At 41.0% G+C, this 22,855-nt stretch overlaps 1 protein-coding gene across 2 annotated transcripts in view; it reads left to right on the forward strand.

The window, feature by feature from the left end:
* LOC121516965 (dedicator of cytokinesis protein 3-like) overlaps positions 1-22,855 on the forward strand; it is a 92,742-nt gene that overhangs the window by 36,520 nt on the left and 33,367 nt on the right. For both annotated transcript variants that reach the window (XM_041798427.1, XM_041798428.1), the window contains exons 9-23: positions 261-415; positions 536-617; positions 697-757; positions 864-1,011; positions 4,082-4,170; positions 6,376-6,501; positions 15,622-15,746; positions 15,904-16,066; positions 16,196-16,302; positions 18,299-18,470; positions 18,558-18,655; positions 18,830-18,913; positions 18,999-19,099; positions 19,207-19,288; positions 22,570-22,740. In XM_041798427.1, the coding sequence (XP_041654361.1) occupies positions 261-415; positions 536-617; positions 697-757; positions 864-1,011; positions 4,082-4,170; positions 6,376-6,501; positions 15,622-15,746; positions 15,904-16,066; positions 16,196-16,302; positions 18,299-18,470; positions 18,558-18,655; positions 18,830-18,913; positions 18,999-19,099; positions 19,207-19,288; positions 22,570-22,740 (1,764 nt within the window). The remainder of the gene's footprint in view (positions 1-260; positions 416-535; positions 618-696; positions 758-863; positions 1,012-4,081; positions 4,171-6,375; positions 6,502-15,621; positions 15,747-15,903; positions 16,067-16,195; positions 16,303-18,298; positions 18,471-18,557; positions 18,656-18,829; positions 18,914-18,998; positions 19,100-19,206; positions 19,289-22,569; positions 22,741-22,855) is intronic.

The raw sequence follows: 22,855 nt of genomic DNA on the forward strand, positions 1-22,855 counted from the left end.
CCCCCCCTCCTTTCCCAAGATCTGCAGCATCTTATCATCCACTCCATCTTTATTTAGACGTGAGCCAGCCTGTCTCAGTCCTCTATACATAGCATGTTCTTGTGACAGGTGTAAAATGGCATATATCAATGATTTATTCAACCCTCACAGTAGCTGTATTGATCTTTAAATAGGATTATCTATACACAGAATGGCAATTGCGTGGTCCTCTGACAGTAAGGACTCGTCTAATTAACGGTCACTTTCTTCTTCGTTCCCAGGGTGACAGCATGAGACAGCGCCATGGTGACGGTTGCCGTGTCCCTGTGTCGCACCACCTCTTCATCAACCTGAAGAGCTTCACGTACAACAGCATCAGCGAGGATGCAGACGTCTTCTTCTCTCTGTACGATACTCGCGAAGCCAAACAGATCAGGTACGGCAGGAGGCTCTGAGTGCACACGGAACAGCCTAGAACGACCCCAGGAACACATACACATAATGACACAGGCATCCTGTGGTAAACATCAATCTGTAACTTTTCCTTTTTTTGCAGTGAGAAGTTCATGGTGAGACTCAACAAAAATGGAGGACCAAAGAATCCAGAGAAAGTTGATCGTCTGTGTGCTCTCTTTACGGTAACATATCGTCCGTTCTAGATTTGATCTGTATTTAAATCTTTGTAGCCTCCTGTTAATATGTTCCTTTTCTCTGCAGGACCTGAGTAGTAAAGACTTGAAAAGAGACCTCTACATTGTTGCACATGTCATAAGAACTGGTAAAAGCACAGTTAACTGAAGCATGCACAAAAGCTCCATGATTACCCACAGAGAGGTTTAAATTTATGAGCATTTCATTTGAGAAAGTTTCATTTTTGTTTCCAGGCCGTATGCTGCTGAATGACTCAAAGAAGGGCCCACCTCACGTGCAGTACAGACGACCTTATGGCTGCGCTGTTCTTGCCATGAGTGATGTTTTCCACACCATCACAGACCTCAAAGAGGAGAAGGACTTTGTGCTCAAAGTTTACACGTAAGTGTACGCGGACACCAAGCAGATTTCCTCTGGCAATTAAATTTGAAATTTAGGATGCACCAGTAAAACTTTCTAAGGTCAAATTCCTCTGCCTTGAGATTTAGCTGGTTCTGATTTCATTACCACTGTTAACTTACCAAATCTACAGTATATTCCCTACTGTGAGAACGAGAGCAGGAATAAATTTTTGTTCAAGAAAACTCCTGGCTTTCCTAACTTTGTTTTCACAGTTGACCCAGGATCTGCGTGCCACATGCAATGGCATCACTCACCCTCAGTCACTGTCACAGTGACAGAGGGTCACAGGGCTTTGCTGTCACAAAACCCTGGTGGACCTCTATTCTATGTGCAAAGCAGGCTAAGCTATAAACTGCTCATGTTTTTTTTAATGCTTTTTCATCTTGCATGCATTGTCTAGCAAATGTCATGCACTTTAGTAAAGCATTTCCTCAACTGCAGATGTAATTGAGTTGCTGAGTGATCTGTAGAGGTGTTAGCTTGTAGCATTGTGTTGAGTGATTTGTACAAGGCCCCCCATAAAGGGAGAATGGGCAAAGTTTTGTGGCTTGGGTACATGGGGAACAGATGGAGGGCAGCAAAGACATAATCTTTTGCAAAGCTATGCTGCAATGATCATATTTCATTTGTAATTTTATCTTATCAATACAACAAACTTACATTTTTTTTTTGGTCAGAAATATAAATTCCATGCATACAGTCATATACATACATTTTAAGCATGTAGGGCACTAAGGACTCATCCCGGGCCCGATATGCCACAGCCCAGGGCTGGGGGGGGGGGGTCATAGTCAAGCTCAACACATGCTGACACACGTGTGTCGCTCGGCAGCCAAGGTCAAGCTTTATGGCATATCTTTTGTCTGGGCCTTTTCACCCTTGGTAATACACCCCAGAGACCGCCTGTGGTTTTCAGGCCCTTAAACATCTCCAGCAGGACCAGGGTCTCATGGCACCCCTACCTCCTGCCCAAATGGTATCCTAGGTCGTGCATACTGTCTGTATCCACCCCTTACACCGGCCCTAAGGTGTGGACTTTGCTATATTTTTCAACAGATTAGTCCCATTCCCCTGGTAACAGGTGGGCTTGCTTGCATTACATGCCTCAGTTCAGCCTCAATTTTTGGCCCAAACATGCCTTAAAGTTCTGCACAGTACTGTGTATGAAGTGCTCACCATTTTGAACCCAAAAATACTTCGGCAAGATATTTTTCAGCACCAAAAGGTGTCTAATGTTAGCCAGGAGGCTAGCACCGTCGCTACTGATTGAACACATACGTCGATAATAAAGCACATCTGGGGCAGGCCCGTTTGTTGTTCTGCTTTCTGTGGGCAGGCCTGGGTGTGCAACTTGTGTCCAACCAGTCTCCTTTTGAACAGGCATCTGCCATAGCTCTAGGCATCTGCTGTGAAGTATTTAGCTTCTGCATTCACTAACTCTGCTGATGAGTGTTTGCACACTTATTTGTAGAGGCAAGTTAATGTGAAGTGTTAATTTTGGCAGCAATTTTTAATTTTAGTTTTCAGTCTTTAGACAAAATGTCTAGTTTTTGTCATGAAAAAAAGGCTATTGATGAATAGTTTTAGTCATAATTTTAGTCGATGAAATTAACACTGTTAAAGTGCTTATAGGAAATAAATTTGCATCATGGCTGTTTGTACCACCGAGTTTCAAACCATCACTTGGAAGTTCCTGGTATTCCTGCTTTGTTTAATTTTGTCTTCTCTGTTTTGTTAAACATGCAGTTCTACCACCATCCATTCAAAAATTAGCTTTGCAGAAACTGCAAGTATCTGCAGTGCAATGCATCTAAACTGCCAAGCCTTGCTATTAGCATCCTCCTTAATGTGTTACCCCCTTCTAGCAAAATGCACAGGTCTACAAGTGAACTGATGACTGAGCTGCATGCACATGCTTGCTATAACCACAGAACAGAATGAAATAGAACTGTACTGATCAGCCCAATGGGCTGTCCCATTGTCACAGACACCTGATCTAGTAATTTGAGTCAGGATTGGACAGATATCACACAGCATTATGTTTTAAAATGGATGGAAAATAAGTTTGTCCTTGTCAGTGATATTTATTGGCAAGTATAAGCAGATTTTTACTTTGGTGAGTAGAGCTAAACAAACTATCCAGGAAGGTGGGAATGTTAGAATGTTCTGCAAACCTCTTGCATGACAACTTGGCGTTCGCTGTTGATGCTTGGCGTGTTTTGACCAGAATGATAATGAAGTGTCCTCTGGAAAATCAATAGCTGCTCACCCTGCGCCTGCGATAGGGCACTTGGCGTGTTGTGAATCTGGCTGCTTCTGTTAGGCTTTGCCACAGAGAGCCACTCCTGTACGCTAGCCAACCCAGCAAAGGAAAGAGAGGCAGAGAAGGAGAAGGGAGACAGGGAGAGAGATGACACTCGGATAATTAAGCAAAGTTAGAGGACAAAGCCAAATAGCACCAAGCTCAGCGTTTCCTCTTGTCAGTCAACAGCTTGAATGTCTCCTTGAGTCTGCGCTGTCCTCCTCAGCATCCTCTCACGGTCAGAGGTCAATCATACACTCTGCCATCCTGTTGTGTGACATTTTTCCGGGGTGGTATTTTCAGGATAACTCTACAGCTCGGTGTGAAATAAAGATTTTTGGAATAGAAAGCTGTCTTTTTCATTGGATTTCTCTTGCTGAGGCAAAGAGCTTTTCCCTTTTAAAAAGCAAGCAGTGATTCAGTGCTGAGCTGCCTCCAAACTGTCGGCTCCTATAACGCTCCAGTCTGTGCATTTCCCCATGCCATCCCAGGGGCCTTCGGGCCCACAGTAATGAAAAAGGCTGGTAGAGAGCTGGCTGTCAGGTTTGCTTAGTGAGCTGTGCGTTTGGGCTAATGTGCTGCTTGATAGCACCTCCCCCCACTGCTACCTTTTCTCCAGGAGGAAATCGTCTCTGGGACACATGCTGTTCGTGTAGTCCCCATGCGCACAATCCTGATCCCTCCATCTGGACCCACTAATGGGTGCGCTGTTAACAGCCCTTCCCAACTGTCTCTTCTTCTCTCCAGATGTAACAACGAGAACGAGTGGTACCAGGTACATGAAAACATCATCCGCAAGTCCAACACCAAGTACTCTGCTCCCAGCACCAACTACGGTAAATATGTTGTCTCTGCAGAGCTGTTAACTGTTCTTCCTGAAAACTAAAGATGACCCATGTGAATGGTTTTAGTGTATCTATTAGGATAAAAAGTTAAAGACAGCCAAGTTTTTATCTTACCTAGTTTATGTGGAGAAAGAAAATGGAGGGTCCAATACTTGGCTCAGGGACAAAATTGTTTACAGGCCACACATCCTGGAAGGTGTTTTCCAGTCATGGAAAACACATGGCAAATTGGAGTAATAGCTGAATGTCCTGGAAAAACCTTTGCTATCCCAGGAAATTATTTAAGCATTCTCTTTATTTTATATTAGATTTCCTGAAAACAGAGGACAGTTTCATCTTTTCACATTTGTTTAACCAGGAAAAACCTCATTGAGATTAAAAATCTCTCTTTCTATCCATCCATCAATTCATCCTTTAAAATCTAAGATAAAAATATCTTTTTCCTCATATTCTCAAAATTCTCAGAGAAAGCTCAATTTTCATACTACAATAAGAAGAACTACTGGCATTTTCTTTTACTGCATTGTTGCATTTTTATCCTACAGTCAGCACACAACATATATGAAACTGTGACGCTAATGAAATGGGTTAGAGTTTGAAGATGTGATAGGGTCTTAAAAAGCTCAAAATCGTGAAAAAGTGTTAAATTTTGGGTCTTGATTTAATTTGATTTTGTATTAGCACTGACATCCCTAATTTTAATGTACTTAAAGCAGTAAAATTAAGTGCTTCATATCTGCAGATGTATTTGGGTTATTCTATCGTCCCCTTCATCATTCATTATAAACGTGTAAGAGTTTGACAGCACATCTTTTTTTGGGGGCTGTCAAGATTGATTACATTAACCGTGATTGAATACAATCCACAATTGGTGCACTATTTATTTTTTTTTATTGCCATTAATGAGATGTGTTATTGTTCCTTTTATCAAACTGTTGTTGAGCCACATCAAATTTTTTTTATCCTTTGACAGCCCTAGTCTTTTCAAATACTGAACGACAGTGGATAGAATCAGAAACAGGAATGAGAGATTAGGCAAAGGTGCAACAGGCCAGACTTTTGGGGGGGCACCACCTAAATCAAAGACGATCTGTGATTTTTTTTTTATGAAAAGTCCTGGGGAATAATCTTTTGAGAAGAGAGGGAACATGGATGTGTAGAGACAGTGTTTAGATTTTAAAACATACAGAAAGTTTTGACTGTTTTTTTATATTTTAATATTAATGGATCCATGATTAGTTTGATTTTGCATTAAATACAGCCCAGCTTAAACTTTCTGTTTTAAAGTTTACAGACTTCTGTGTGTAGCTTCATATCTGAGGGAGTGAAATCGATACTTTTATTGAGCTTACACCAAGAAATTAGTCAAAGGATGTTGTCTCTAATTGTGTTGTTTGTAAAATGTCTGGAAAATTTCTCAAAGCTCCAGGCACTGTCTTTAAATTGATTCAAACTGAGCAGAATCTAAATGAGATGTAGATCCCCGCTCTAAAGGAAGCAAAAACTTAACATGGTGGAATCAGAGAGCCAAAGAATCATATTCTTGTAATCTGTAGTTTATTAATTGTTTTCTGGTTTTTAATTGACTTTGTTGACCCACAAACTGATCAATCAAAAGTAGTTTATGTTTAAAAAGTTGATCCTCAGAGCAAACTTTATTGTTAACTGTAATGATTGCCACTTTAAAACATATTTTTGCCAGTCACATCCATTGATAATGTGCTAGCTATTATGAAAGATGATGCAGGTCACTTGCAGGTGTTAGTTTTACACAGTCTTGTGTGTTTATCTGAAAATAGATTCACTGTAAGCGTGAACTCTCCTCATTCACTATTGCTTGCCTTTTTATGAGCGTGTCACAGTTTGAAATATGACTCACATAAATCTGTCACATTTGTACCCGTATTTACTTCTCTTTGCGTAATTTCCACACCACTGTTCTCTTCCCTCCTGCCGATCCTCCCTGACTCTGATCACGTCTCTCCGTCCTCTCTTCCGTCTGCCTTCTCCTCCCCCACATTCTGACTAATGTCCTTTAAATACCCCTCTGTCCCTCCTTTCTTCCATCTTCTCTGTCATTCCTTCAATTCCACTTTCCTCCCACAACCCTACACCTCTTCACTTGCCCTTTCACCCCCATTTACACGCACATATATGCCCTTCTCCTCCTCCTCTCCATCCCTGCCCCCTCCCCAGGCCTGATCATTTCCCTGCAGCTGCTACGGGGTGAGCTGGAGCAGATCAGACGGGAGAACCAGGCCGTGTTCAACAGGGCCCTGGCACTCACACGCAAACTGGGTTTCCCAGATGTCATCCTGCCAGGTAAGGAGGCAAAGAGCAGGAGGCGGTAATGGGGGCATAGAGGTTCAGAGGAGGAGGTGGAGGCAAGAGGCCAGATGGCTCGGAGGAATGAAAAGAGGGGAAGGTCACAGATCAGGTTACAGAGGATGCAGAGGAAGGAGAAGAGCAAGAGAGCCGGGAGGATGTAAGACAAGCAAGGCTGATGGTTAAAAATGGAAAACATCTACAGGAAGCAGAAAATGAAATTGCTGCATAAAAAAGCCTTGATGGTGAGGAAGCTTTCACAGATATTGTCAAGAATTTCCACTTGATACTGTTTCACATTTTATTGCACCACACTAATCTGCCTGTGTATTTGCTTCTTACATGCAGACACAGTATTACATTACGAAATAGCAATATGTGAACAAACATTTTTCAATAATAGTTGCATATCACATTTCAGATGTCTGTTGGTTTGTAAATGTTCAATCAGAAAACATTGTGAATTAAGCCAATGTGGATGTGTAACATAATACACTTGCTTGGGTGTCTACTTAAGGCTGTTTGCAAGAGCCAAGGAATCCCCATCAGATCCCATAGTTTTGATTATATTAATGATGAGAGATTTGCATGTATTTATATAAAAGGAGGAAAGGGGTGAGTAGACTAGATCATTTTGTATATAAAGGCCCAGATCAGCTACACCTCTTTGTCAGTTTCAAAATTGATTGGAATTTGTGATAATGCTTTTGATATAGTGTAATGCCTCTAGGTGAAGTCCAGGGACTATTGCATGCTGTCCGTGCTCAACCAAAGGGGAGTTACCCCCAAAATTCTTAAGTATTCCATTTATAGGCACACTTACTTGAGATCCGCACTCAAGGAAAACTCCAGAGCTTTCGCTCCCTTTCTAGTTAATCTTTGCAAATCCACAGCAGGTGCTCTGGTCTGTCTCTGGTGTGCACCACCCGGCTTGAGATACCTGCCAGGTCTATTTTCATCAGAGGCCACTGTCGAAACATGTCAGTCAGCCCCCATGTACCAGATCGACCTGAACAGGAACAAGGATGTACAAAGCATCCGGCCAGTTTGGAAATAAAACATGATGCACAGACTGTAAATCTCATCACCATATCAACATTATATCCCATCCTCTGCCACAAGCCGCAGGTCATCAGTCAGTTTTTAGGTGGAAGACCAGAGAATTTTATTATAACCAAACATCCTTTCCAAAAAACATGAACCTTTTAACATACTCATCAGTGGAAGAAGCAAAAATAAATAACTAAATAAATAAATAAACAGAATAACACTAAAGTGAATGGCAAACCACTTTCGTAAAAGCCAAAGTAATCCATTGTTTGCATGCTTTTTCAGCTCAAACTTGTTGTTCAGAGGGAAACAGACCTGAGTTTGGGCTTGTAACCTTTTATCAGTGTCATCAAGAAACACATCGCTAACATCATTTAAATAGAGTAGTGTGAAAACAGAAAAAATTTACAAAACACAGAAATATACAAAATTACATAAATGTAACCAATCAGATACTTCCACATATCTACTAGCCAATAGGATAAAAGTACCTATGGGTTAGTTGAATGATCATGTGGTTTATGACTAATAGACACCGCCAGAGAGGCAGAGAAAGAGTCAAACAGGAAACTGACAACAAATTTGAATTGGGACACTAAGAGATAGAGACCACTGGGCCATTGGGTGATGGGTCATTTTTTCTACCCATCCAGTGGCCGCTAAAAAATGACCCATCATGCACTTTGACATTGTATTACAGTACTCAAGAATGGTCTTAGTCTCAAGACCAAGCTGATGGTCTTGCTGCCTTTATTGAAAGTTGAGTCAGTTAAATGCTGTTTTTTTGTTGTGAAGTAAATTTGCCGAATTTATCAGCCAGATTTGAGATTTGAGCCAGAAAACAGACTTAGTTTCTTTTCTGGACCAGAGCCAGGCAGCTGCCCTCTGATTACAAAGATCAACGTAAGGTCAAAGGGCAGGTTATAGTGTGACTGCTTTTCTCCATTCAGATTGTAGCATTTATAAATTTGAGAGTATTGTATTTCTCCTGAGTGGGTGTGGCTTCAGCCCATTCAACAGATATGCCCACACCATCCTAGAGCAAATTTTACAGCCTCATTTTTCATGAATTCGAAGTTTAATTTAATCAGCCTAGAGATGTTTTATTTGACTGAAATTTGACCTGGTGGTTCATAACACAGTGGTCTGTCATAGAACAAACCTATACAGACTTAATTTCACCTCACGGGGTCTTTAAATATTTATTTCCCATGAAAAGAAATAGGAATTTTGAGGACACATTTATGGCCATTAGCATACAATGTTAACCTGGCATACCAGATGGATGTGTTTCACACATGATTTCCGCCATAATTGCACCGGCCTCTTGTTGCTGCTTGCTTACGTCACAACTCCCCTGCACCCGAAAGTCCTGCCCCTCGTCGCTGATTTGTCCTGTCGCTTTCTAACCGGGCCCAAACGGTTCAGATGGGAGCTTTGCAAGATGGATTCGCTGGTGAGAAACACGGAAACAAGCGTATCCCTCTGCTTTGCAAGGTTAATACGTTGTCATTTTCAGTTCAAATGTTTCTTATTAATTAAAGCTTAATTTGACTTAAAACAGCTGTTTTTAGGCCACCAGTTGTTATGCCTTCTTGGAAATCTATTCAAGTGCCTTGGGTGTCAGACACCTGCAAAAACTCAACAAACCAGACCATCTTATTTCTAGTCAAAATACCTCTTAACACATATTCTAGGCCTGATTCATCTGACAAGGCCAGATAAATATCTAATTATCTAATATCTAATATCTAATTTTCAGATATTTAACACAATTAGGGATATGTCAGTGGCTTTTTAATGCATACAAGGTTTATTTTTGACAAGTTGAACAATTATGTAACATTTGAGATTTTAGCAATGTGATGCCTTGAAAACAGTTGCAGACACATTTTTTGCTGTCAAATGTATTAATAAGCAAACTAGAATTAAAGAGAGAGTGCTCTTTTAATGTTCAACATTGTAAATATTTTATAAATGTATTTTTATAGTTTGGTCTTGTCTCAGTCTGTACCCCCAAAATTCTTGGTCTTGTCTGGGTCTTGGTGCACTCTGGTCTTGGGCATGTCTTGGTCTTGGATGATAAGGGTCTCATTTATCATAGTGGGGTGCATCAGAAAGTGATTCCAGCTGTTGTCATGGTAATTTAGGATGCTTTTTGACAGTTTACAAAGGAAAATAATCCCCCATAGTTGTTTATTCTGCTCGCGTTTCTGCTCACACTGTGAAGTGTCTGGAGTCATACGACAAAAATATCAAATATGCCAGAAATCCTTCCAGTCTGGAGCAGGTCATCAGGTCGTAGTCGGGCTGTGGTAGGCTGTCGTACTCCCCTGTACACAGCACGACAAAAGACGCCAGATCTGACTGAAAGTCGGCTCGACTTCAGAGTGAGTCGTCAAAATTCGTGGCTGAATCACAGGGAATTCGCACAGTGTACACCTGGCTTTAGTCTTCCAATTTGTTGTCCGTTTCCTGTTAGACACTCCCTCTGCCTCTCTGGCAGTGTCTATTGATCATAAACCATTTCACCAACCCATTGTTACTTTTATCCTATTGGCTGGTAGATATGTGGATGTATCTGATTGGTTATATTTATGCAATCTTGCATCTTTTTGAATTTCTTCGCATTTTTCTGATCCATACCCTATTTAAATGATGTTTGCAATGGGTTTGTTGACCTTGATGAAGGCTACAATCCGAAGTGCATCAGTCTAATGAAGTCGTTCTCTTAACAGCAAGTATTGCTGGAGATTACTGTTTCCTTCAAGACTTTCTTCATCCTCCATGCACCTTGGAAGCTGGGGAGGTTTTGCCAGAATTACCGACTTCAGACTTGTAGTTCTCCCATGATTTGTGATCCCCAGCTGCTCAGGGCTGTGCTTTGTTGAACATCACTCCAGAAATGCATCCAGTGGGCAAGGGCTTGCACCATCAGTTGGAGCAAACTGCTGTGCACCCTGGATGCAGTGCAGGCAGAGAATATGGAATTTGTGGGTCACACAAGGCAATTTCTACTGTGCCCAAGCACATTTGTCCTCAAAATACAGTCTGTGAATGCTCTGTGCTGTGCTTAAGCATGGTACACTTCCTTGGCCTTTGCGTGGTTGGAAGAAGTGGGCTTCAGCATGGTATCGTTTCTCCTGCAAGCACACAGGCATGGGCCCTTAACATGAATATGACATATAATTGCAAATGAAGGCTGTGCCGTGCATAACAGAGAAACCTTTATCCAACCAAATGATTCAAAATAATCCACAAAGAGACTGAAGTTGCAGTCATGCTCACTGATTTGTTCAGTTGTGTTACAGTCTGGGACTGTGCTTCTTATAAACAGAGCCATGCATGTGTTGTATTATAATGTGATGATATATTTTCAAGTTGTAACCATGCTCAGGTCAGGCTGGGTCTGGAGCAATGTGCAAGCCAGTGGGGGGAGATGGGGGGATGCCTGTAGTGTGAGTGTGCCTAAAGTAACAGTTTGAAGACCAGAAATGCAAGACAGGAAATATAAATGGAAAATGCATATAAAGATCATAGAAATAAGCTTAAATTTGTTCATTTTTCTTCCTTCCTGACTGTCCTTAAAGCTTGCATGATGAAGCCCAGTCTCCAGATTGGAAACAGTGAACTCACCATCTAACTGTGTATGAAGTACTCAACTATAAACATTCAGGCAGCTACAACCCTAGAATAAGATTTTTAGAAAAGGCATCTCATCTGATAAAAATGACTACTGACTATCAACACTCCCAAAGCAGCATTATCTGAAGCAAGTATTCATGAATTACTATTTTGTAACTTTAACTTGGGTGAAGGATCTGAGCAGTTCTTTAAAAACTGCTGTTTTGGAGAGTCTCAGTCCGTCACTCTCTATTTGTGTGAGATCTGCATTTAGGTCAGGTGCTGAGCAAATGATGAAGAGCAGAGGTCTTCAAAGATATCTCAAAGAGAGATAGAGAGGGAGAGGTGTGTGTTTATTTCGGTATATTTCATCAGATAAAGTTGCTTTGCTTTTTGTCTACTGAGATTGTAAGATCCTCTTTTCTCTTTATTCCTGGCCTCCTCCTCTCCTCCCCTCCTCTCCTCTCTCCTTTCTCCTCCTCTCTTATCTTTCCTTTCTTTTTTCTCTCCACTCCAGCTCCTTTCCAGTTAGCCTGAAATACCTCCCAATATCAACCCTTGTGACTCATCCGTCCCCAAGGAAATGACTTAGATATAAATAACTATAATCTGATTTTATAAATAACTGCAATATCTTCCTCCACTGTTGCAGCTGATATTTATTTCATTAAACACTGACCTCACAAAAGGTGCTGAGGCAGTCATGAGCTACAGTGTATCACAACCCAGCGGGGTCATTTTTCATTGACTAGAACAATGTCATGTGGTGCACATCTTAAGTCTGTTCAGCAGCTTAATTTATGTTGACCGCTAAGTTCATCTGTGCAACAGAGGCTGACATGTACTTTATAACTTATTTACATCACAGCGGCAGGAGACATTGTCGTTGTCATAGTCTGGAAATTTCTGAGATGCACTTGTCCTGCTGTGGTGGGTAACATTCAACCTCCAGAGAGGTTAAGAAAGTGCAGCGGGGCATTGATTTAACACAATGTCCTAGCTCACGCAAGCTAAAAAGAGTGCAGATTCTGTAACTTTTTTTTAAGTAAGATTAAAAATGAGCTGCAGAATTAGAGGAATCACTTTTTTCCCATGCATTTCTCTTTTAGTTTGAGTCTTGCTCTTACATCACCTACAGTGTAGCTTTGCTGCAGAGAGTTATGCAGAGGATTCAGAGACTTGGAGAAAATGGCATTATCCTTAAAAAAAGCAACAGAGTGTAGAAAAGTTCTCTTAGTGGAAGCTTAAGGTATTGCAATTCATAAAATAGAACCAATTCCTGGGGTTACACGCCTCCATGACCTCACATTGTGTAACACTGCAGTGACCTTTAACCTTCTATACTGAATCATTTTATCCACAGCTTTAAATGTAGAGTTGTGCCAAATTTGATGTTCTTGAAATATTGCACTCACAAGATTTGAGGTCACAGTGACCTTGACATAGTACCTTCAAAATGTATTCAGGTTGTCCTGCAGACAGAGTGCACATTCTTAAAAATTCAAAGAAACTCCCTCAGAGTAGTCTTAGAGATTGCATTCAAATGAAAGGCCCAGACAGACAAACATGCAGATGTTTAGATAACCTGACCACATATTGCCTCTAGCTATGGTTATCATCTCCAGTAACCAACAAGAGGAGTTTTTACCTGTTGTATCTGGAGTTTTCAGGGTGCACGTAAGACACACTCTGGAGCATTCACTCCCTTTCTAGTTAATCTTAACAAATCCACAACAGGTGCCCTGGTCTGTCTCCGGTGTGCACTGCTTGGCTTGAGATACCTGCCAGGTCTATTTTCATCAGAGGCCACTGTCGAAACATGTCAGTCCCCATGGAGCAGATCGACCTAAACAGGAACAAGGATGTACAAAGCATCAGGACAGTTTGGAAATACAACACGACGCACAGACTTCTGACTGTAAATCTCATCACCATATCAACATTATATTCTGGCATCCACGATATCAGATTTTTTTTTTGCCAATATCTGATATACTTGATTACAGATCCATTTTAGCAGATACTGATATCTATTGATATCTATACCGATACTCATATATGTATTTCAGACCTTAAACTTCAGTCCTTTAAACACAATTTAATGTATAAGGATGAACAAAGAACAAACTTGAATACTTTAATTTCACTTTCAAGTCTGAAGATTGACATTGGACAAGGAAAAAACCTGAACTGGCATAGGTCTGTTCTCAAACTTTACAAACTTGTTAGTACAAATGGCAATGAAGGATGATATTCACAGATATTATAAAATCATCACAGAGAGTAGAATTTGTTTAAATAACCTTTGATTTGTTTCACAAATATATTTCTTGACTTATCTGTAAATACTTGTTAAACCAACAGTGTAATTTCATTCAAACCAAATACCACACACAATACTGAATTATTAACTGTAAACAGAAATTCCTTGAACATTTATGAACAGCGATCTAAACAGGCTTCATATTTCCACATCACACTTGTCGAACCTGCTCAATGGACCACAGATTGCGACACTATGACCCTATCAAACACCTGAATTCACTGCATTCACTTCAAGTGGTATGCAACAAAACGCTGCTTGTTGTTGTCCATTACGCCTAAAAGATAACAAGAAACAAACATTATGGTTACTATAACATTTCTGCAGCAAATACAACAATAATACATCCCTTTACAAATTTTACATGTAGCAAAATTTGTTTCCACAAACTGGCAACTCAACTGAGAGGTTGACCCAGTTTTCTGAGGAATCCCAGATGTATATTTTATTTTCAAATTTATTTCCTTTAACTCAGATATGATTGTTATATGGTCTAGAAATGATATGTGAAAAGATTTTTTCGTACCTGGACGTTTCATTTTACTCGGTGAGATTTCCAAGAAGCGTTGCAGCACTGAGATACTTCGCTGTTTTTCCAGTTTTCAGACGATATTTATGTACAACAGCGCTGCCCAGTGGATATAGTCGATGTTGCGTACACTATTCAGTGAGGTTAATGGGGAAAAACAGCCAAAGATCTGTTTTCAGAGTTTTTAATACAGCAATATGGCAGCAAAAAAAAAGGTCAACCACGTGGTTACAATGCAAGCTAAAGGGTTAAATAGAATCATTTTTAAGAAGGAAACCTGATTGTGCCAAATTTGAGTAAATGTCTCTCAATGCATTCTTGAAATTTAGCACAAGATTTGAGGTCACAGTGACCTTGACGCTTTACCTTCGAAGTGTACTTAAATTAGTATTTAGTCAAAGTTGACATTCATGAAGAGCTTGAAGAAAATCCCTCAAAGTGGTTTTGGTTTATTACATTCACAAGAATGTCACAGACAGACATATAGATGTTCAGATAACCTGAACACATAATGCCTACAGCTATTGCTGTCACACCTCCAACTGCCTATCTGTTCAGCTTAAGGGGCTTTAACCCCAAATTTCTTGAGAATTTCATTTAAGGGCACACTCGCTCTCAAGGTGCAGATAATCCATCTGCTCAGAGGTCTGCACGCAAAACACTCCTTTTCTAGGTAATCTTCACAAATCCACGACAGGTGCCCTGGTCTGTCTCCGGTGTGCACCACCCAGCTCGAGATACCTGCCAGGTCTATTCTCATCAGAGGCCACTGTCGAAACGTGTCCATCCAGTCCCCATGTAGCAGATCGACCCAAACAGGAACAAGGATGTACAAAGCATCCAGTTTGGAAATACAACACAATGCACGGACTCCCCAGTGTAAATCTCATCACTTTATCAACATTATTTCCAACCCCATGGCACAAGCCTCAGGTCATCATCCAGTCAGAGGGTCACATAAGATAACACAATGCCATGGACAAAGGAAAAATCATTTCTGGGTGGAAACCGTTATCCAAAACTTTAAATGCAGAGTTGTGCCAAATTTAACAAAATATCCCCCAATGCATTCTTGAAACATTGCACTATCAAGATTTGAGGTCACAGTGACCTTGACATTGTACCTCTGAAGTGTATTCAGTTTATCCTTCAGTCAAAGTTTTACATTCTTGAAAAGTCTGAAGAAAATCCCTTAGTGGTCATGGTTTATTGCATTCACAAGAATGGCCCAGATGGACAGACAGACAGTCAGGCAGGCAGACAGACAGACAGGCAGACAGACAGACAGACAGGTAGGCAGACAGGCAGGCAGACGGACAGACAGGTAGGCAGACAGGCAGGCAGACAGACAGACAGGTAGGCAGACAGGCAGGCAGACGGACAGACAGGCAGGCAGACAGACAGACAGGTAGGCAGACAGGCAGGCAGACGGACAGACAGACTATTAAACCTCTAGCAACAAATGAGGTCAATGAAGGAGGTACTACCTGAATACACTGAATGGGTTTTTTGTATTCATCAAGAAATTTGCTTTTAAACATAGTTATGGATTTTTTCCATTTAACTGAAGTTTCTCCAAATATTTTCATAGGTGACACACGCAATGACCTCTATCTGACCCTGGAGAGAGGGGAGTTTGAAAGAGGCGGCAAGAGCGTCCAGAAGAACATTGAAGTCACGCTCTATGTACTCTACGCCGACGGGGACACACTCAAAGTATGACACATATGCACACGAGTTATTGTGTAGCAAGTTATTAAAATCTGGGTCATGATAACTGCATCTGTGACCCATTACATCCACACTTTAATATGATACATTATGAAAAGTGTAGGTCACTAAAACTAATCTGCCATGTTGCTTCTTTTCCCAGGACTGTATCAGTTTGGGCAGTGGCGAGCCCAACACTAGTGAATATCGTTCCTTTGTCCTTTACCACAACAACAGCCCTCGCTGGAGCGAGATGGTCAAGCTGCCCATTCCCATAGATCGTTTCAGGGGGTCTCACCTACGCTTCGAGTTCAGACACTGCTCCAGTGAGTCAGTCATGCACCCCAGGGACAGTCATCCCTCAGTGGATGAGTTTATTAGGACGCATTTGGATCACAGTCTGAATTTGTGCTGTGTGGATACAGTTTGATGATGCATGATGTGCTTTTTTTCAGCTAAAGACAAAGGAGAGAAAAAACTGTTTGGCTTTGCCTTCACTCCTCTGATGAGAGAAGATGGGACAACACTGTCAGATGAGAGTCATGAGCTGTATGTTTACAAGGTATGAGCACTTTTTACACACATTTTAGATGCATTGTGCATTTTATCAACAAAGAAACAATACGTGCTGCAAGATAAGTGTTGAATATAAACATGTTGTGTCAGGATGATGTTATGACTGTATGCACAAATCAGAGACAGGCTTTTTAAGCATTTAATTTTGTGTCTTCGGTTCTTTAGTTAAAGGTTGAATACACTGAAGTGGTTGAGCAGTGGGGGGATGTTTTGTGTCACTGGAATGTCTCCTGTTGGGACATGGCCCATCAACTTTCTCCTCTCTTACAAAACATATGAACAGAAACAGAAATGAAAAGCAAGTGAAGATGGCCGTTTTCTTGATTTCCATATGGTCAAATGCCCTTTCAAAATAAATTATACCTTTGTGCCCTGACCTAGAATAACCATATTTAATCTGTTTCTAGAGCACCATAGAAGGGATCAAATCACAGATTTGCATTTTTCTTTTAATTCCACCAGAAGTGGGCATCACAATCTAGAACTGACAGTTAAATGCCATTTATACAACCATTTTTTCATACTATACCTTAAAGTTGCAAAAAAATATGAACACAAAGACATAAGCCTTAATGTATAAGATGTAGGGAGGATATTGTAAAAGTCAGTTATATGCTGAATATGTTCAGTGTATGTAATAAAAAGAAATATGAGGGCTGGTTTGGCTCGGTTGTTGGAGCAGGCACCCATGTGTAGAGACTGCAGTCCTCCCAGTTCCTGATCCTGGCACTGTTCTGTCTTCCCCCACTCTCTCTCCCCATGTTTCCTGCCATCATAGAATCTAGCTCAACCCCTGCAATCGCTGGTTTTGCGTATTATCTTGTTTAGTCTATTGGTGTTTGATACTCGCAGCTTGCTGCCCAAGACTCAAAGAACATCCTCAGTGTCATCCTGCTCATGCTGAAGGACCACACTCTCAGGAAGTAGAGGTGGCTCCAGCCATCTTAAAGACAGCCCTCTGTGTTCTTTGACTTGTAGTCCTCCACAGAGTCCACACTGACCTCCTGGATAAAGACAGGGGTCACCAGTGCCTTTGCCCTCTTCAGATCTTCAATCTTCTCTTTCATCTCTGTCACATTGAGCTGGTGATGGTTCTCAACCTGACTAAGATGAAATAAGTGATAGTGGATCTGGCTTCTTATAAGGAGTTTCTAACTGGTTGTGCATCAGGCTGAATTAAACTGAAGTTTTTAATGGCCTACATAAATCCGTGCTCTTTCTGATGTAACTTTTAATGCTTAATGTTACAGAGTAGAAACTTAATTTACATTTTACATGTCAAAAACATCACTGTCAATGTTTACATAGCAATGCATACTTATTCCTGGTGAACAAGGCACCATTTTCTTAGTAAGCTTGCAATGCATCTCTGTCCATCTCAGCTTTTTGTTAGCATGCTTATGGATTGAGCTTGTTTGGCACTTTTCTAGTCTTCTGATTACTCAAAGTCCTTTTGCATGACAGGCCACATTTACCTTTTCACACCACATTCACATTCTAATGGCAGAGCTATGGGGAGTGTCCATCAGTAATAACAATACCAGTCATACTGTACATATTTATTCATGATGCTGACAGGGTAGAGGGAGCAATTCTTGCCTAAGGATGAACCCTTCAAATTGAGAGGTGATCAACTGAGCCACAGTCCCCCCTACAGCTTTACAATCTTTGCTCACTGGTGTAGCATTAGCATTAGCTTACAACATCTTGTGGGCTAGCATGCTAAAGCAGTGCGATACCTGAAGTCGGTGGTCAGCATACTCAACCATGAGAGCACTCCTTTACTAATTTACTAATACATGAAGAGATAATGAAACATTTCAGTGCACACAGGAAGGTCACTGATGTGAGAGCAGTTGTAATCAGATCGGTTACTGACGAGAACGCAACCATCAGTCCCATGAGAATGATAGCAGTGCCATTGTTCCTAGGCCAAAATCCCTTGATAAATCCTCCCCTTCTCTTTCTTCTTCATCTTGCAGTGTGATGAAAACGCCACCTTTAGTAACCAGGGCCTGTATCTGAGTCTGCCCTGCTGTAAAGAGGACTTCAACAGCTGCCCCAACCTGCCGGCCAACCTGCCCTTCCAGAGAAGCCCCAAAGAAACTTTCTGGGTCTCCACGATACTTTGCTCCACCAAGCTTACACAAAATGGTAAAAAAAAACATCACCTCACATCATCATCTTCATACTTCTTCTCCTTTTGTTCCACTCTGTAAGATGCTGTCATTCTGCTTTCAGTGGACCTTTTGGCTCTCCTGAACTGGAAGGCCCATCCAGACAGGGTATTGGACATCCTCGGTCGATTACGTCAAATTAGCGGAGAGGAGATTGTCAAGGTCACTGACACCATATCATTTATCCAACGCAGATATTGTTTCAACTATAAGATACTACCCAGAAGTCACAGTTCAGCATTAAATCTTGTTGATTTTGGATGAAGGGGCTATCCTTTGTTTCTATTTTAATATCCAGGAAGGCTTTAATGTGATGTTTCTTTCTTGTCCCTTCAGTTCCTGCGAGACGTCCTGGATACGCTTTTCTGTCTTTTAGATGACAACACAGATAAATATGGGCCACTGGTTTTCCAGTCACTGGTAGGAATATTAAATGGGCACAGCTACAGTAAACACTACTGTATGTGCATATCTTTTATTTATACATGTGTTTGTGTGCGTTCAGGTGTTCATCATTAACCTGCTCAGGGACAGCCGTTTCTACCACTTCAGACCCGTCATGGACTCCTACATACAGAACCACTTTGCTGGAGCTTTGGCTTATAAGTACATCACATTTAATAATGAGAATATCCAAAGACAACATTTAAAATCTGAATTTCATACCTCTGAGGTTACTTTTGATATTGATTCTTGTAATGTCAAACTTGCAGAGAGCTGATTCGATGTCTGAAGTGGTACATGGACCGCTCGGCTGAGGTGGTACGACAAGACCACATCCAGGAAGCCATGAGGGTAGAGTATCACAGAGATTACATCTCATATCTGTCCTGGCTCTTTCTATTGGAATTAATGAGTAAGACTTGAGGAAGTGGTCAAGCAGAAGAGCTGATGAAAGTGACATGGTGCCAGACTGAGAGGAAGTGATCAGAAATATCTTCAGATATTGACATACATAGAATCAGGTCTTTAAATTTCTTCTTTCGCTGAACTTGTGTGGAGTGGTTTCCTGGTATAGGTGCTGAAATCTGAGACAGTCTTTTAAATATTGATTTTCTTTTGCATGATGGACCACAAATCCATTTAGTTCTCAGCTTTATTTCTTAAGGAACCAACAGTCCATACAGTAACACAGTGTTCCTTAGCTGAGTGTATCATAATGATGATAACTTTGTTTATAACGTACCTTTCAAAAGCAAGGTTAGAAGCTGCAGCACACTGACTAATAATTAGTACAAAAAGAAGAGGAAAGTTTTCAGTAACTTTTAATAGAGGAAACAGACTTAGCTAATCTCAATGAGGAGGGGTCAGAACTGCAAATGCCGGATCATCTTTAGTCACAAGCAGAGATTCAGGGGTGGTAAAAAAGTCCCTGCAAGAGGATCTCAAAAAGTAGTGAGATGCATAAAAGTTGAAATATCACAAATCTAAGAAAGTGTCTCAGTATGTAAGTTTTTAAAAACAAGCAACTTAATCTTAAAATCATTGCTTAAAGTAATTGGTTACCAGTGAAGTTCAGCAAGGGTTGGAGTTGTAAGCTCAGAGTTGAAAGCCATGCAGCAGCTTTTCAGACGAACTGTAGCTGGCAAATGTTTCCCTTATGACTGCCAGAAAACGTCTTCAGGTTATTAAAGCATGAATAACCTTTTCAGAATCCTAAAAGGAGAGAGAGGGTCTAGCCATAGAATTTAAACGGAGAACATAAAACAAGACAGCTCAACTTTTGACACCTGCTTCTTAAAAGAGAGACTTAGACTGCCTACACACTAGACAATTTTCAAATCTTTAACAATTTCAAAAACAGAGAGGCCAAAGGCATAAGGACAGTTTGAACCCTAACCCTGGAATGAAGGTAGAGTTGTTTGTTAGCAGTGGCGATATTCCCTGGTCTGCTCACTCTCATCTGTTGTTGTGAGTATTCATCAGAAGTATTACGACCTAGAATTGCAAATATCAGATGTTTTTGATATTTACGATTCTGGGCCTGAGAGAATACAACGCCATTTGGAATTGTAAAATAATCATATTGATACCAAATACTTGAGGATTATTCAGACAAATTATCGTTTGCATGAGCCTACACTCACGACACACTCCCATGATCAACAGGAGAGGTAAATCTTAAATGGAAAACCACTCTGAGGTGTCTGGCCTCATTGTTAACATAGACTGATAACAGAACTAACTAAGACAAAACACCATTTATAATTTCACGAGTTGGATGAAGGGATGATAGTCTGTCTGTCCGTCTTTCAGACTAAAGCCTTTTGAGGAAGAGGGGGAAAATACTAGGGGGTTAACAGGGAAATTTCCTGGTAAAACAAGCTGGTAAACTTTGATTTGCATTTACACATGTAGTACACCCAGGACATTTTTAGGAGTTTTGTACAAGTGTGAAAAGGGCCTAGGGCAGTGTTTCGACTAATGATGTCTATCAAGCAAGATGATGTAAGTGCAGCCCTTTTTACACATGCACCCTTGAAATTTTCTTCTGGGTAGCTTACCAAGGAAGTTTACCTGACATGCTTGTTCACACTTGTCCCTCACAGCAGGAAGTTTTCCAATAGTTCGCCTGTCAGTCAGTGAAGGTGTGAGGAAGAAGAAAATACTAGGGAAAGAGGGATGGCGGGGAATTTTTAGGGTAAAGTCAGGATGAAAAGCTCAGCTGTTTGATTTGTCACATGTAGCTCAACTATAAAAACGCACTACATTTTCAGAATTTTTGTGCAAATGTGAACAGGGCCTATGGCCAGGAAAGCTTACAACCATGCTTACAACCAGATTAACTTCACTCTGATAAAATCTACTTGTCATTCAGAGAAAGATTTTTAACATCTTGAATCAAATTGCTGAAAGCAGACAATCTAGAGTCTCAGCAGGTCAAAGAGATGAGCTGTCGGCTCTGTGACCACTTTGAAGGTCTTGTCCTGTGATCTCCAGCATCCCAGAGCCAACCCCCTCCATACCAGCTCTCACTGCCCACAATGCCAACAATGAGTCCTTCTGTTTTTTACCTACCCTACCACATGGCCATCACAGCCTGAACAGCATTGCCACCTTCAATGGAAAGGCAGAGCTAGGGTGAAGTGCCCTGACTGGGGCTAGCACTCCTCCCCGCCAGATTAGGCTGATGCTCTACCTCCCCCTTTTACCTACCTCAGCACAACTCATAATTACGACTATCACCCATTATTCAGCCCCTAGCCAGCATTATTCCTCCTTATCCAAATCCAGTGACTTGTCTGAACTGCTTCATCTGACATACCCTTAACTGTCTTGCGCAAATTCTGTCCCTGCACTCCCAGCAAGTAATGAGACTGGTGACTTTGCTACAAACACTCTACACCCCACTTCTACTGGACACACCTTAACTTTCTATCCTCACTGTTCAACTTCAGCTGCTAAATCTGCATATCTAAGCTTTTTTTCATAAGCATCCTCCACAGAATCCTCCCAGGGAGCTGTCAATTCTATGAAATGAACTATACACTGACCGGCAGACCATAGCACTATGCCAGACCTCAATCTACCTGCATCTCCCAGTCCTTAGCACCCTTTAACTGGCCTGGATGATGCCTCCCTAAAAATCTGCCCCCTTTACATTTCTCTGCCTCCCGAACAAACTGAGCTGTCCTCTCTCCCTGACTACATCCTGCATTCACCAGAAAAGAACAAATAATAACAGTTCTAAGGACAGTTTACCAGGAAACACAGATATTTCATTTTAATGCATCTTTAAGTTTATGTCATGTTTTTATTTACTACTAAAGTTTAAATGTATTATCTGTAATACAGCCTCAGCACCGTCTTGACACCTTGATATTGACCATCAAGTTTTTAAATAACAGAAGTTACATTTGTCGTTTTCTCCAACAAAGGTAAAAAGAAATACAATTCAGTTACATTTTTCAACAAAGAAGAAAAAACAAGACAATATGTGAGACCGCTGTTAGACCACGCATTTGTACTGGACTGTAGTGGGACATAGAATTCAGAGTTATCAGCATAGATATGGTAGTAGGTCTCGTATTCATGAATAATCTGATTGTGTTATCTCTCTGTCTCTACCACTCTAGGCATTAGAGTACCTGTTCAAGTTCATCGTCCAATCCCGTATCCTGTACTCGAGAGCCACCTGCGGGATGGAGGAGGAGCAATTCAGAGCGAGCATCCAAGAACTCTTCCAGTCAATCCGCTTCGTCCTGAGCCTAGACAGCCGCAGCTCGGAGAACCTGGTGTTCACACAGGTCAGAGAGTCCACACTTAATGTCAAACATGTTCACAGATGTACACTATGTCTCATTTTATCTTTTTTTCCACTTTTTTCATCTTCTAAGTTTTCAATCATGATTTACTTATTAA

The sequence above is a fragment of the Cheilinus undulatus genome, linkage group 11, assembly GCF_018320785.1.
Source record: "Cheilinus undulatus linkage group 11, ASM1832078v1, whole genome shotgun sequence".
NCBI lineage: Eukaryota > Metazoa > Chordata > Actinopteri > Labriformes > Labridae > Cheilinus > Cheilinus undulatus.